The sequence below is a fragment of the Medicago truncatula genome, chromosome 4 (assembly GCF_003473485.1).
Source record: "Medicago truncatula cultivar Jemalong A17 chromosome 4, MtrunA17r5.0-ANR, whole genome shotgun sequence".
Taxonomy (NCBI): Eukaryota; Viridiplantae; Streptophyta; class Magnoliopsida; order Fabales; family Fabaceae; genus Medicago; species Medicago truncatula.
Genome location: NC_053045.1, coordinates 24,711,257 through 24,728,773, shown reverse-complemented (window position 1 = coordinate 24,728,773; position 17,517 = coordinate 24,711,257). Strand labels below are relative to the sequence as shown.

General features: G+C 33.2%; 2 protein-coding genes across 3 annotated transcripts; both read right to left on the bottom strand.

The window, feature by feature from the left end:
* Positions 1-789: 789 nt before the first annotated feature.
* On the bottom strand, positions 790-5,233 carry LOC25492108 (protein translation factor SUI1 homolog). The gene is made up of 5 exons (XM_024781132.2): positions 5,118-5,233; positions 1,932-2,030; positions 1,648-1,853; positions 1,213-1,266; positions 790-1,120 (listed from the first exon to the last, which is right to left on the bottom strand). Exons 2-5 carry the CDS (start codon positions 1,966-1,968, stop codon positions 1,076-1,078), a joined length of 342 nt encoding a protein of 113 aa, XP_024636900.1. The 5' UTR covers positions 1,969-2,030; positions 5,118-5,233; the 3' UTR covers positions 790-1,075.
* A 7,486-nt stretch (positions 5,234-12,719) lies between these two features.
* LOC25492107 (uncharacterized) lies at positions 12,720-13,887 on the bottom strand. Of its 2 annotated transcripts, none has more exons than XM_024781470.2 (2): positions 13,792-13,887; positions 12,720-13,690 (listed from the first exon to the last, which is right to left on the bottom strand). In XM_024781470.2, exon 2 carries the CDS (start codon positions 13,524-13,526, stop codon positions 12,828-12,830), a length of 699 nt encoding a protein of 232 aa, XP_024637238.1. In that variant the 5' UTR covers positions 13,527-13,690; positions 13,792-13,887; the 3' UTR covers positions 12,720-12,827. The 2 variants fall into 2 exon arrangements, with proteins under 2 accessions (XP_024637238.1, XP_024637237.1); XM_024781469.2 differs by having other exon boundaries at positions 12,720-13,674.
* Positions 13,888-17,517: the final 3,630 nt, after the last annotated feature.

Here is a 17,517-nt window from a genome sequence, read left to right as displayed (position 1 = left end):
TGTAGCTCAAACTATAACATCTAATTCATGTTTTCGATCTCACCTCAAAGAAAAGAAAAACTTGTTGTTTTTGTTCCCTTCTCACATCACGTGACAAAAGTCTCTATCACATAATGATTTTCCGTCTGTATTTTTCTTTGATCAAAACCAATATTGTGTGCGAGTTTTAGGTGGTATTTTCCATTTTGTCGAGAGACACAAAAAAAAGACAATGTTGTAAAAATCGGACCGGAGAACAAACCAATTAAACCTCCAAATCATAATTCAATAGGATAAATCAATCAACCACAGTTGAATCAGATGAGTGATAGATAAATAAATAAAAAGTAAAAGACAAGTAAATTAAAAGACGCATAAAATAAAATCCGTTCGAACCTACCTTGGTTCAACTACCGTGATTCATCCCTAGTTCAATTCAATTCAGTTCAATCAAACAGCAATACAACTGGGATCTAACCAATCGGCGAACTAGCTGGTCACCGGTTCAATCGGTTACCAGTTCAACCGATTGAAGTTGTTAGTTTGGTCCGGTATTTAAAACATATTGCAAGTTAATGCAAGCAATAAGGGGTTGGCTTAATGTCAAAAGGAAGCTGGTGGAGGAAAAATGGTAGTTAAATCATCTGCAGCACAATAGAAAGTATTAGGCAAATCGTATTCTGGGCGACCTGGATGATTTAGCCAACCAGATCCGAATAGAAAAACTCCCAACATTCTGCTTATTTTCTCTCCCTACATATTTCTTTCATCATCATCATACCTCAACGAAGCAAACAATTAAATCTTGGGTTTTCACAGCAGTCAAAAGTTGTGCATTTCAAGGACACAAAACACAGCAATCAGGCACGAATGGGTAGAAATTACGACAAATTTATTCAAGGTATCTGTCGTAGAGGCAGACATTAGTCCTTATCATAACCTAGCATATACTGATCCAAAATATGTAGAATATATTATACAAAACTCTTGACTATAAGATGTTGCTATGACTGATTACTTGAATTCAGATTATATTGACTGTAGTCTGCATGCTAAATATTTAACATGAAGCTAAATTGCACACTGTTGATTCCTCTTAGAAACCATGAAGCTTGATTTTCTCCTTCTTTACAATTCCCGCCTGTTACAAACATGATAGAAAATCTTAGAGATTATAACGCCGTTAAATAATAGAACATTAGGCACATTATAATCAGGCAACATAATGCTTACCTGCACAAGGAAAGTAGAAACATTCTTCCTTTGATCTCCCTGAAGTTGTATGACCTGCATCCATAAAAAATAGACATTTGATTTTTCATTGATAACAACGAGAAGAAATTATGTACATGACGAAACATCAATTAAATCACGGAAAATGAGAAAGTCCATATGCTGAGAAAGGAAATGAAAAAGAATAATAAAAATCAGAGCATTGGCTTTTGTTCCAATTGTTCAATAAAAAATAATTTTAAAATAAGAAAAGTATAAAATTAGATTTTGACAGAATACATCCAGACGTGATTTTACAAATTTGCATTCATAATGATTGGCACTTCCAATAAAAAAAAATCCAGAGGATATATTCTTTTTTTCGATTACAAAATAAAATGATGGGCAATCATTGCATAGTACATTAACTTTATCTATGAAGAAGAGAAGACAAACCTGTCCCAACTCAGGGTCCTCAACAACAGTACCATTACAGCAGAACTCTTTCTTCAGGTCCTTGAGTATCTTGCTATAGCTAAACTCTTTCTTTAACCCTTGAACAGTTGTTAAGCTTTTCCTTCCGTTACGCTGCTGTACACGGACATGAACATATTCTTTTGTCCCGGCACCTGAGTCCTCAGCATTTGCCTCAGCAAAGGGATCTAATCAAGTATCATACCACATCAGCAACGAATGCGAAACTGTTGACAATAAATGAACCTAAGAAATTCGACACTCACCATAAGTTGTTGGGATGTTTGTGTCAAACTCAGACATGAAACTTGGCCTTGGTAACTTGTGATAAATGAAGTCCTTCTGATGTAATCAACCACTAAGCACTGGCAAAAAATATCAAATATACTCAAGTCCGGAATGAGATGTGCAAAAAGACATTTCTATATCTGTATTATACTTAATAGTAGTTCTCAATTTGCATATATATGAACTGGGATATAGAATATAACAATTGGACAGCAAAAAATATAGGAACCACTTGATTGCACAGTTTTTTACTATACAGAGGAAATAGGCAGTTCGTAATAGTAGTTTGCAATTTGCAAATATATGAACATATAACAATTGCACTTCAAAAAATTAGGAAAATTTTATGACACAGGTTTTTAGTTTTTTTTTGACAGAAAGATAATTATCTCATTTCATTAATAAGGACATCTTGAATACAATCAGGTAATACAGTGAAATAGTGGATACTAGCATAAAATGTGGCCACCCTAGCAAGTCTATGAGCAACCTCATTTGCTTGTCTCTAGATGACACAGGTTTTTAGTATACAGAGGAAATATGCAGTACTTAATTGTAGTTGTCAATTTGCAAATATATGAATTTGAATGTAGCATATAAGCAATTGCACTATAAAAAAATAGGAAACGCTTGATTAAACAAATTTTTATTGTACAGAGGAAAGATGCAGAGTCCCCCCCCCCGCTCGCAAAGCAGTAGAAGGTTTAAGATCCTCTGCAGTAACTTAAGAGACCTAGCCCTTCGCAACTGGGTCAAATCCTGTTCTAGACTCTTCCATAACGGAAGGTCCGAGGCTTTAACGAACTAGGATGCCCTACCAGTCCAAAATGATAAACTAAATAGCATGTTGAGAAACAATAAACCCTCATTGTCTTTACATATATCTAGACCCAACTCTTCCAAAAGGTTATGCTTTTAGAAGTAGGTTCATGAATGATTTTACATTTCTAACAGAAATAACATGAGGACTCAATGATATACATTCCATCCATCTATTTCATATCTACACCAATGTTTTTAAACTTGATATACTGCTTAAGATCTGGGGGAGAGTAAAAGATTGTAACTCGAGGATTGAACACTCACGGATTGAAAAATCCTACCAATATCCTTCTCGCAACAGAAATGAAACCCTAACTTTCCGTTCTCTCCAGCCACCTACCTCCACCAGCCGCAGGACTGTGCCATCCTTCTTCTTTGACATTTCACTACGGTCTAGATCACCAAGCTTGCGTAAAATCATGGATTGCATGATCTTGCAATTTAAATGGCGATTTATATTGCGAATTTAACAACATTGGTTGCAAGAACACATTCAAACTTAAATGTTCATTCAAATGGGATCTTATATGAAATTGCGACAGCAAATCTAAGAGGAATTCATGAAAATAAGGATGAACATGACCTCGAGAAACGTGATAACAGTGACTCAACTAATTATAAACCCAACAAATTGACCACACAGAAAACATGATTCACCAACCACTTCCTTCACCTAAAGGCTAAAGAAATGAGACGAAAACCACAAATCAAAATAAATAGAAAAAATTTACCCAATATTTTTTCAAGATTTACACAAAACTGATCAAGAAATAAAAATTATCCTGAGAATAAACTTCAAATCCCTAAATCTATTATTTAGTGGACAAGAAATAAATACATATCCAACATAAAAATAAAAAACTGATCATTTAAGAAAATCCTTGTCCCCAATCAGAATCAGATTAAAGTTACAAACTTGATTGGGTATACTTCGTTATGAATTCGAAATAATAAAAATAAAAATAAAAAACACATGCAGATGAAATAACAACAATAAATAAATTCAGAAAAAATAAGTAACAAAGAAACAAGAGGAATAGAATAGTGATGATACCCAATTCTTGCGAGGAGGAAGAACAAATGAAATGAAATAAAAGTTTATTTGTTGTATATATAGTGGGGAGGATCGGGTTCGAGAAAAATTATCCCAACCACACAGACTGGTTAGGAATCTAATTTTTACAGGTAAATGGCCAAATTGGGTTTTTACTCTAGTTTTAAAATAATTTTTTAAATATTTAATTATGTTCTATTGTAAACAAAATGTATCCTCCACACGCAACTGCAGAGCCTAATAAACAAATGATTTTTCTTTCATACCAGTCAAAAAACGAACCCTAGACCAAGTAAGAGGGATCCAAATATACTCAAGTATCTACTACTTGTGCTACTATATGTTGATTAATGATTTAATCAATATGAACAATATTTAACATAAAACGCTCGAGTGAAGTATCAATTAATTATACCCATTTGATCATTTAATTTTTTTACTTTTATGATACTTAACTTAAAAGTCATATGATTAACTTAAAAGGCATACGCAAGAGAACTTGGATGAGATGGTAATGATCTCTTCTAGCTTAACCAAAGGTCATGAGTTCAAATCCAACTTTGGGATTGCAACAGTGTTAAATCTCTTAGCTTTGTCACCCATTGCGGTCCTATTCGGCTCAAGTTATTAATCTATGCAATTGCGCGCAGAGGATCCTAATTAAAAAAAAAAAAAAAAACTTAAAAGGCATACAAACCCTAATTATGATTGAGTTTAATTGGTATACATTGATAGTGTAAAACTTTTTACGCATACACCCAATCAAATTACGCTACATATATATTTGTGAAGATATTATAAGAGCTATCCTACAAAAGTGGCACTATAGAGTGATTTGGTTGGATGCATGCGTAGGAAAGTTTTACACTGTCGATGCATACAAATTAAATCTATTTATGATTTATTTAAAAAAAATATATTTATAATTTGCTGAGCATGTCACAAGTTTTACATTGTATCCTATAAAACAAATTCACCACAAAGAAAACATGATTCACCAACCACTTCCTTCACCTAGAGACTAAAATAGCAAATTCAAAGAACAAAGATGCCACACGCAAAATTTAACCCAAATTTCAATTTTTCTCACAAAATCATTCAACAATATCATTCAACAATAGAAACTTAATTATCCAGCGAAGAAAAGCATAGAAATTGAGGGGGGAAAATAACAGAAACAAAATGAATAAAATCATGATACGAATTCGAGAGAAAGACAGAAAGAAAAGCATAGAAATTGAGAAAGAAAGAAAAAACAGAAATAAAATGAATAGAATAGTGATAATACCTGATTCTTGGGAAGAGGAAGAAGAACGAGCGAAATGAAATGAAAGTTGGGGGGTGTATATGTGAGAAAATTGGGAACGAAAAAATGAATCATGTTTATTTTGCTGTATTTATAGTGGGAGGGTTGGAATCGCGACAAATAATCCCAACCACATAGACCTTATTTTTTAATGGAAAATGTTAATGAGTGGCTATTTTTTTTTTAAAAAAATATGTGTAATTAATGTTATAAAAATTGAAATATTTGATTCTTTTATAAAAAAAAAAAAATTTAGAATATTTTTTTAGGGAATCTTTGTATAGTGTTCAAGAGATACTAGTTAACAATTTTTTTTAATTTGCACTATGTCAGGTCGTTATTATAAATAAAAAATTATTTAAATTTATTAAATAAATGATAAATATTATAGATTAAATACATCAATTATTCAATGAATTTAAAAGTGGATTTTTTTTATATAGTGATCATAAGGTCTATATTGTTTTTGTATGAGAGAATTCTAGTTTGTATATTTGTCTTAATTTTTCAAAGGATATTTTTATTTATTTTCATAAAAAACAAATTATTATTTTAAATCATTTGAGTGTAAGTATCAGCTTTTTAACTAGGGTAAAGTATATTTTTTTCCTGGTAAAAAATTATGGTGAGGGGATGATGTTCTTGAAAAAATTTAGGTTCAAAAAGTTTTACCAATAATATTACCTCCGTCCTTAATTATAAGATCCTTTTGAGAATTTTTTTTGTCCTTTTTTATAAGAATCATTTGATATTTCCAATTACATTAATTATTTCTTTACATACATGCCCTATTTATTATACATCTTTTTCTTCAATCATCAATAAATAACATGTTGAAAAGATAAACCAACCTTCTCTCTTAAAAGATAAAATTGTAAAAATAATAGTAATTACAAACATATTTAATACAAATATCCAATATTTTAATTCTCGTTATTTTTTTAAAATGATCATATAATTAAGGACGAAGGTTGTAGTACATTTACCTTCAAGGGCATTAATAAGACTCGATTTGGGAAAGAAACTCTAGTGGAGTATAAACAATGGCTTATGATTAATTTAGCGTGCCAACAAATTTACATTGATGGGTTATTTTAATTGATCGGCTCGTCTTGCTTCTCAATCACCTTTATTATGTTGTATCAGTCTTTTTAATCCCAAACCTTCTTCATTCATAAATAGTTTTTAGTGTCAGTTATCCCAAATTGTATTTTGTATGCTTTATTTTACTTGAAGTTTTCACCTTGTATCTTTGCTAAATTGTTGAGAAAAACTTGTTTCATAGGTATTATATCTTGAGTAAGTGGATTATGGCGGCTTTTACCAAGTTAAGTATCCTCTTAATCTCGCAAATATTTTGTCAATATGCGGAAAATTTGGTAATATTAGAGATAATCTATCTGTAGTCAATTTGAGAAAACATCTGCAAATATTTTTCCTCGTAGTTGAATGAAATCAAAGGCGATCTCAAGTTATACTCATCATTGCCCATATATGGAAGAATTTAATCTCGTTGTTATGATTTGAATTTTGATTTATTAACTCTTTAATGTCTTCTAATAGTTCTATATTTGTCTATAGTGAATGTCTAGCTATCTTAATCGATTGTACTCATCTCAAAATATAGTTGGGCAAAGTCCCAACATATGTTCCTTTTGATTTTGTTGTTGCTATTTTAACATTTGAATGAATGAAGTTTATTTTACTATAAAAAAAATGTTATATTTTATTAATTCAAAAATTAGAAAAATATACTTATATAATAAAATTTTATTATATAATATTTTTTTCATAAACAAATATGTATAAAACAAGACAGAAATCCAAAAGAGATACTAGAAAAGAATGATCAGAAACTCTCACTCATAACCTACTTATTAACAACCGCTCAAAGCTACGGTGTTCCATAATACGAAGACCTGCATCCAGGTAAATCATTAATATAAAGCAACTTCTTCTCTCACTTTACCCTCTTCACGCGTCCTATTTAATTCCAAATAAACTCATGTTCGAGTTATATAATTCCAACGTCTTTTTTTGGATTATTTAATCTGAAATATGTCGATTTATATTCTTTTGATCTTTTATTTTTTAAAAGAAAAGTTGAAGGTTAGTAATTTTCTTAACCATGTTGTTAGTGAAAGTATCTACCGGTTTTGTCGATGGTTAATCTCTATAGAAAAATTTAAATGATCATTTTTAACGGAATCTCCCCTCAAACACCTTTAGTGGAGTCACCTCTTTCAACTATACAAACTACATAATATGCATCAATTAGTAAAAATCCCAAAAGGTCAAGAGTTAAGCATGTAGGCTTTTGCACTGAGCTTAATCTAATTAAATATTATACAGTGTGATTCAAAGGAGGAGATTGTCTCTGATTTGTTCTTCTCACGATAGAAAACTACAGAGTTTTCCACATGAGAGGATCCTCTCACGGTTCAGAGGTGTCAATTGTCATTACTTATTCACTAGAGAAAAATGACTCAGTCCGGTCAAACATATACTATACCTCCATATGTTAAGAGTTTTAAGAGTAAATTAATTGCAGTCCAATTAAATGTTTCTCTTATACTCTAGCCATCTCTTATGGTGTCAAAACTTAAGATGACCACTAAAGTTTCCTCCAATTAATTCACTGTGAGTTAGAATTTTTCCGTAGGTAATATTTTGATGTTATATCAACATTAGGATAAAATTAAAATTTGATGTATAAGATGTTCATTTCCACAATTTGTGCTAAACACCCTCATGTAAGATAGTTTTTAATTACATATACTTGACTCTGCATGATTTCAAGGAACAAATAGCATTTTTTTAACCTCCATGTTTTGATACATGAAGGTGTGTATCGATACACAAACAACTTGTATAGATACACATGAAATGATAATACATAATAGTTTCAAAAACTTTAAATGTTGATAAGTCAGATTTGAGTACATGATATTCTTACTTCTATAACTAACTTCAATGTTGTATATGTATTGATATTCATATGTTCTCAAAAAAATATTTTTTTTCCCTTCATTCTCATGAATGTGTAGAAATGACAGGCATAAAATGGAAAGAGTGAAAGTGAGAGATATACCGATGATGTGATAAAAAAGACCAGATAAGAGATAGAAAGAAAATTAAACTGAGATTGTAATTGTGAACAAAACAAATACAAATTAGAGAAAGAGACAATATGAACAACAAAGACGGCTAGGGTTTCATAGAATATCAATACCTTAACATTGCAAAAGGTTACATGAGAATATATAATAAAACTTAATGAACTCTAACTTACTAATATAAAAGGCCAATAACTTAAGTCCATTACTTTATTATCTAACAGTAATGAGAACACATCTCTGGTTTGATTTTTATCTGAGTGTAAAGAACAAGATGCTGACTAGTAGCATAGATGAGCTATAGAAGAACTACCAGCTGCTTAGTTCCTAGTTTGGAGAAATCTTTTGTTAGACACACACCAGCACATTATTTCTAACTTATTAAAATCATTATTAGAACTCATAATTTCACAACTGGCTAAAATTTCTTGAAGACAATGATGCTTAAAATAACAGTAACGTTTTAGAATTCATGCATGGATAATGGCGTGGATGTTGAAACTCCTGAGATTTCGATTTTTTTTTTTATATAACAAGAGGGCCTTAGCCCCAAAAAAAAGATAGAACAACCGCATAACAAAACATAGAGTCGAAATACCAACGGAGTTAGCCAAAAATAATAAATTAATTTGAGCAAGATAATGCTCATATAACATCAAAGAATAACCTCCATCACATGTCATATTCGCCAACGCATTGACACATTTATTTGCATCCGAATGTCAAATCTTGATCTCTCACTCCAACTCCAACAATCTTCTAATATTTTGCAATAATCTCCAACCATCTACAGTTCCTCCTTCCCCTAAAGCAAGTGTCAAAGATACTACCCAAGAAACAATATGGAACTCCACTTTATGAAAACCACGCAATGTAGCCAACCTTCAAACACCCCAAAGCTCTGCTACATATGCACTAGCTTCCAACGATGCATTGCTTAGTTAATTTAGTCTATGTTCTCATCGCTGCTCTGGTTGAATGGAAGGGAGGTAGGCCTTATTTAGGAGTGTACCGATGTTAACAATGGTGGTGATGGTGACCAATAAAGGCAGGCTTTCTTCCCCCAATCGATAGCCTATGGCTTAAATAAGATTCTAAAATCAAATGAGAGAAGAGCCATAGTAATTGGTCAGCATAGAATGAGTCTTCTTTCTTCCTACCTTTAGCATTACCATTCTCTCATCGATTACTGCAAACTCTACCCTTCTCAGTAAACTTCTAGCTAGTGAATCTTACCTACTATTCTATTTTAGTGAAGGGAATGATCTAGCCTCTCTGCAAACCTGCACAGTCCCGGGTCTCTCAATCTTCCAATCCAGCCTCCTTTCTAGATATAGACCTGAGTGGCCTTTTTCCCTCTTATTCAATTAATTACGAGGCTTGGTCTAGCCCCTTCAAAGTTAGCTATCGAGGAGGGCTGACGAAGGAAGTAGATAGTGAATTGGAAGTAGGATGATGACTAAGTACTTCAATTCCAACCCCTTCAAAAAAAATACCCACTCTCTGCTCTCCCCTCGAAAACCTCCACCACAACCCGATACCATCTCTTGCTTAGAAGCACCATCCGTATTTAGCTGAATCCAACCCATGTTTGGAGGCAGCCACCTAATCTCCTCAATCACAGTCATGGGACTAGTACTAACTACAACCATATTAGCAACAACATCATAATGATGAATTTTCCTTTTAATCTATGTGCATGGGTTCATAGGCATGACAACAGCATCATCATGCAAACTTATTCCTCCAAAACCAGAGTAGCATGCTGTTGCCCAAAAGCTCATCCAAACCAAATTTTCCCCTTCATCCATTGCCATAATCATATTAAGATCCACTGTTGTAAATCACAATTAAAAAAAACCTCCCAATACCTTGCTCTAACCGTACTCACCCAAACCCGGACAATCGCGCATAACATGAAGTGTTGTTTCGACACTCTCCTCACACTGATGACAGAAAGGGAAACACAGCTGCATTCCATGCAATCTACTGTTTGTCAACAATCTATCATCTTGTAGGAGCGACACAAAACACCAAATTTTTTCCGGTGTTCTCAAATTCCACAGCCGAGACCAATGATTATCCTCCTGCCCCATCGTAAAGCCTCGTAAAATGTTATAAGCGTGAGCCACAGAAAAATCACCCATGCTCGCACCTGGACAAGCACATACATCATGACCATACTCGATATGCGGCGGAGGGATAGCACGCAATCTGTTCATAATCTCCACCGGAAGCCAAGATTGCAACTCACCCACTTTCTAATCACCATACTCATCCACCAAATCTGCAACTTTTGCATTTTGCATGCTTAAAGGGATATCAATATCTAAATCAGCCACCCTTAAGCCTTTAACCAACCAAAAGTGCTCCCAAGCCTTCACAGATTCACCATTACGGACTGCCCAATGTGCTAGCTTGCTAATATTTGGCCAAAGTTGCACCAAATGTTTCCATATGCTAGAATCATTTGGTTTTGCTATCACTTCATCCAATAACAAATTCTGCCTGTCATATTTTCCTTTCAAGACGAGACTCCATAAAGCATTCTCACCATATTTCAGTTTCCACCCCAACTTAAGAAGGCAGGCATTGTTCATGTCTTCAAGAGTTCTCAGCCCAAGCCCCACCCCCCAAAGATTTTGGTTTTGCAACAACTTCCCATTTCACGGCATGAATATGCCGCCTTGTCTCATTATCACCCCAAATAAAACCATGTTGAACCTTTTGAATCTCATGCAAACTAGAGACTTCGATTTCAATTTCTGCTGCATTTAAGATGGCAGAACTAGAGAACTTATTACAACAAAAAGACAAAAACTCGACGGCTAGCAAAGATATCCAGATTCATATCAAGAACTGTTGTATTGTACGAGGATCGGACATTATGCAAAACCAGTAAAGATCCCACACAAAGTTACACAAGTGCAGAATAAAAATGACAGAAAACATTGTAAAATTCTACCACGTATCATTACTGTCAGATTTTGCAACTTCCAAAATCAAGCAGCAGTAAATAATGTACAGCTTGTATCATATACAAATGAATACAGCAAGTTTGTGGTCTACCAAAGCATGCGGATATACAATCTCATCTATCTTGAAAAAGATGTCCACATTGTAGTTTCAAAACGAGTGTGAAATCAAAAATCAAAATTCATACCCTAAGATTGACACATGTAGCTAATCTTTGAGATATCAAAGTAAAATGTGGATCTATACTCTTTGCAAGTGGATTTAAATTAAACGAAAACCATGTCTGTCAAATTTCTATAAGACACAAGACATCATAGAGGAACAATTACTTCTGGATCTTTCAAATGTTAGTGCTTGCCCTTGCCATCATGAATAAGCCATCACATATGAATCTCTTTGGAGTGCTAAAGCACGATTCATTCATGTTGTCTATCAAATCAGATAATGTATGACACTTTTCTAATTACAAATAAGTAGCATTTATTTCTTTCAAAATATACTTCCTCCCTGTTGATACCATACTGTTAAAAGTTAAAATTATTCATGACATTTGGTTATAATGTGATAATGATTCTTTAGTGTGCTTTACAACTGGAACATGCTGAAAATAAATTTGATTAAATCATCATTTTATTACAGTGTATTGTAGCATGAGATACACGTAAAAAGGATGTCTTACACTGTCTTAGCAGATACCACAACAATGAAATTCTATCGAATAATAAAAGAAGCCATCATTGACATTTGAACCAAAAATTAACACTAGAGGTTCATAACTTTGTTACGAAATAGTAGCTTTAAATGAAACTCAAAAACCAAATGGGATAACGATAATGGATTTAACTGTCTAAATGTGCAGAATAAATGATGAACCAATCATTCATTCCTATGCAACAAGCCTACACTACAGGTAAATAAAAATCAACTTGATGTTAAAAAAGATACAGAAAAAGGCACAGAAAATATCATTCTAATTTTTAATAAACTAAAATGGCCAAGAAATCAACAGATCTTAATGTAAGAAAAAAATATCTCATCATTGCATGTATTCACCTAACCTACTTCGTCAAGAAGAGAAGAACCTCAATACTTCATCATGACACACACACACACACATCACAAATTTTCATATGTCCAAGTTCAATGATGAAAAAAACAGAACAAGCTTAACTCAGTCCAATAACGAGTTATAACAGTCACTCAAACAGAAGAACTTTTTAAACAATTTCATGTCCTACAAACATTTGATTCAGACAATGTTGCAGTGAACATAACTAATTACAGGATGCATTCTAAAACCTATGTAATATTGATACTTCAGAACGAAGGTGTGTCAAATGTCCAACATGTGTTGTTCTCCGACACAACTGACACCAAATCTTTAATTACTTTCAATCAATTAAATTTTCTTTCAAATTTATACTGTTGTATACATGTTAGTTAGTGTTAGTCTCAGTGCCATGTCAGTTGTCTGTGTTGGTGTTACATATCATAGTCTAAAACTCATCCACATATAATAACAATGACAGATTATAAAGAAATGAAACGAAATATACATACACAGATAAATTATATAACATTAGGAAAATGTAACCACAAATCATGAAGAAGATTTTCTAGTTCTCATAAGAATACTAGTCATTCTAACATTACTCAAAGTAACATTAGTAGAACGAACAAATCTAGAATTCCTAAACAATCTCACAACCTCTCTCACCTCATTAGCACCACACTCCCCAACAAGAACAAAAGAAACACCACCACCCCTAACAACCCTCTCCATCTCAGCTGCAAATCTCATCGGAAACAACGCCTCATCAAATCTCGCAGTGAAAGCAAAATCAAACGCCCCGTCAAAGAAAGGCAAATTATGCGGATCAGCACGCCTAACAAGAGGCAGAGACTCTAACAACTCAATGCCGGTTACATCCTCCACGCCAAGACGCTGTAACGCAGACACTTCATGACCGGCACCCGCGGAAATGCAGAGGACTTTAGTATTGTTAGGCAGAAGACCAATATCGCGAATTGAGAGGAAAATAAGGGAAAATGATCGGAGTTTGTTGTTCCAGTCGCGTGAGGACCAGAGACGGTTGTTTTTCTTGTCGGAGGGGAGGCTGGGGCGGGAGGAGGTGAAGTCGCAGGTGGATTTAGGGAAGCGGAAGTGGGGTTTTAACGGCGCTTCGGGTGGAACGCATGTATCGGGGGTGATAAGGAATAGAGATATGAGTGTTACTGAAGCTATGGCTATAGAGGCTATGGAAAGTTTTCTAAGGAATGTGTCAATTTCTTTCTCCATTACGAAGTTTCTGATGGATTGTTTATTTATTCATGATCTATCCACATTTCTCTTCTCTTATTCGATTTGTTGAGCGTGTAAAAGGACCTTTTACACTGACAGTGTATTCTGCACAAAAATGACTTGATTCACCAGCCACTTTTTTCACCTAAATAACAAATCAGCTATAATCTTTGATAAATACAAGAGAATAATCTTAAAATCCCAAAATGTATCATGATCCTAATCTGAATGAGATTAAAGTTACAAAGTTGATTAATTATACCTGATTCTCGTGGGAAAAGGAAGAAGAACGAGTGAAATGAAATGAAATAAAGGTTGGCGTGAATGTGAGAGAAAATTTGGAAAGATAATTGGATCGAAGTTTATTTCTCGTACGGTTAGTAAGTATATATGAGCAGTACTATTTGTAGCACTCATCTTAACCGCACATCTTATATATATGGATGGTTGGTTACTTAAATTAATTTTTTGTCCCTAAATATATACACCCTCCGGTTCTGTAGTATACCAATTCGTTAACATACCTCCAAGCCATTTTTTATTAACATAATGACATCGAGCTCTTATTGCAGCACGTGTTACTGAATTGGCTGTTTTTTTTTTTTTTTTTGTACCAACAATTAAGAATTGTTTTCCTATGCTTGCTGCATCAAAAACCAAATCACAAGCTTCTGATTAAAAACGAGCAGTTCGAATAAGATTTGTAATATGAATACCTTTACGCTTTGCCGATATAAAAGGTGCCATTCGAGGATTCCATTTCTGAGTATCATGGCCAAAATGAACTCCAGCTTCCATCATCGCTTCAAAAATTATGTTCCAATATCTTTTTGTCATTTATCCCCACACGTTTTTTTTTAAAAGTGAAAAAACGAGACCAGGTATCCTGAAATAGCAATAAATAATTGTTCCGATGGAACCTTCTCTTTTCTAGACGATTGGCCGTTAATATATAATCAGGTCATTCATTTTTGGTCTAACGACCACATACATTATTAAATGAATGAATCTATAATGCAAAGTTTTGCTTATAATAGTGATCGGAGGATGTAGCAAATTTTGATTTTAGTTCCTAAACATAAAATGTTTTAATTTTCACGAAATTTTTCTTTTTGTTTTTGGTCTTTAATGGATATAATTATGACATGTTTTTGACATTTCTTTAACATAAAATGGACATAAAAAGATTGAACATAATATGGACACGTCATAAACATAAAAGAGTGATAATATGACATTAGTGTAAACATAAATTGGCCACCAAAGAAATATTGCATCAGAACTATTTTGGTAGTGTTTATTTTTGTTTCATTGTATGTGTTTTGTTTTGTATTCCTTATTTTGCTTAAAGTTTTCACCTTGTATCTTTGTTGAATTGCTTGAAAAGAGCTTGTTCCATAGGTACTATATCTTGATTAAAGGGCTTATGATGGCTATCACTAAGTTTAGTATCTCTCAACCTCGCAGATATCTTGTCAATATGTGACGAAATTGATCATCTCAAAGATTATTTATAGTCAATTTGAACAATCACATGCAAATGTCATTTTATTGTAGTTGGATGAAATCGAAGGTTGTGGATCTCGAACTATATTGATCATTTACCATATGCGATGGAATTTAGTTTGGTTGTTAGGATTTCAATTTTGATTAGTTCAATATATATCTTTTTTTATGGAAGTTCAATATATATCTTTAGTGAGTGTCTGCTATTTTAATCACTTGTATCGAATTCAAAATATGAAAAAAAGAATGTTATGACGTATGATGATTTTGATCGTGCTGTTCTTATTTTACTGGTTGAAAAAATGAAGTTTTTTTTTTGTTGGAAAAAAGTCATATTTTATTATGTTGAAAAATAAGAGAAATATTCTGATATAGTACTAATTTTGTTTTATATTATAATTTTTTCATAAATATAAAACATAACTAAAACTTAAATAGGGGGTTGTTTAACTCAACTGGTTTAAAATTTAAATTAAGGGATAAATAATTCAAAGTTATGATTTCAAACTTAAACGAAAGAAAGAAAAATATAATATAACAACTAATTAGTAACATTTGCTATTAAAATAAGGGTCCTGCTAACCGGTGCCCCCGGGGCACTGGTTAAGAATACCATAAAATAGAATTATTACCATAAAAGGAAACTGTTTTTGACATTATTATAAATTAATTACACAATTTCAATGCATTAACTACTATATAATTTCCTTTTTCATACCCTTAATCCGTGCCCCGGGGGCACCGGTTAGCATTTCCCTTAAAATAAAACTCACCTGAAGACAACCCATTGATATAATGAACCATCATAAAACAACACCCACCACCCCCAAGGAGGTATCCATCAATTTTAAGGTTTTGTTTGGGAGTTTGGATGGGAAGGGAGGGGAGGGCTTTGGGGTATTGGAAATATATAGAAAAATGGACAAAAAATTCACATTTTTTGAAAGAGCTATTTTTTAGAGAATGATAAACTAATACTTATAATTAATATCTTTTTAATTTTAAGAATATTATAACAACATAGATTAAATTTGAAAAATTCATATAAACCCTCCATAATTCCCCAAGACCCTTCCCCAATACAATTTTTTAGTTCCCCCAAATGAGGGATATTTTTTATTATGAGTAAAAAATTAACCTCCAAAGCCCTCTCCTCCCAATGTCTTCTATTTCTTCCACTTGCTCCTTCCTTTTTTCCCAAACCCTCCCCTCCTCTCCCCTCTAAACTCCCAAACAAAACCTAAGAGATTTTAATGGATGTTGGTTTCTACTACAAAACTAGAGGAGTTGTTTGTGTCGTTTAAAGAAACCTTAATGTATGTCGATGTTATTTGCCCTATAATTAATATTAATTTTTTGAAAACTCAATATCCAGTCCAACGATCGACTAATTTAAGGGGTTTAATTCTACAATCCACTTGTGAGTACCACATTTAAAGTGCGAACAAGGACTAGTCCACTAAATTTATATTAATTATAATATAACGAGGTTTAGAATAAGAGTTGACGCATACACGCAAGCGTGTGAATTCAATTCTCACTCTCAATGTAAGGAATCCCGTTGGCGAGTTTGTCTCAATCCTGTCATCTTTGGGGTCCACCTCGCCTAAATTTTCTAAGGTACAAAAAGGATGTATGGACAATTTGGTCATACTAAATTTAGTATATTCATTCAATTCAATACGCACAAACTAACTCCCGAGAATGCAGCCCACATGAACAGAACAACACCCTTCAACATTTGTGTGTTACTCCAACTCTAACACCTTACACCTCTCCTTTCCCTATTCAATATCATTCCTTTATAGGTTAAAACCAACATTGTAAAAATGGAAACTACTAAAACACTAGTTGTTTATGTTTATGTACATTACCATGAAGGTTGTTATAGAGAATTTAACAGGAACACTATTCTATGTCCAAGTGGGGAATGATGCCACGGTTGAAGATCTAAAAAGGGAAATTGAGGCCCAGGTGAAACTCCCTTGTGACCGTATGATTCTCATTCTTGATGCTGATTGTTGCCCTATGACGACCAAAGATGAAGAAAAGGAATCTCTTGTTGATTGGGGAATCGAAGATGGGTCGCACATTTACCTTTTCTTTAATCCTATTGATGGTGAGTCTACAAAACATTGTGTGTTTAATCTACCTGATCTTCTTCTTGGTTAGAAATGCCATCGCGCATCGAACCATGATCTATGGTTAATGTATTGTTTAGCAGTTGTAGAGACCGTTAGATTTAAAAAGAGGAATTTTTCTTTCCTTGAAACTAACATGCTGCTCCGTCAAGGATATAATTTCGCAACCCCTTCCATTTCTTCTTTCTAATTTTTCTATAGATCATAGGCTTAAATTGTTGGCTTTTATATTCATCATGTATTTTTGTTCTCCAATTGTATTGTGTTTTATAGTTTAAATAGTTTTCATAGTGATTTGTTTTTATATACATTATTTTCTTTTTGTATTGGAATTCATGGTT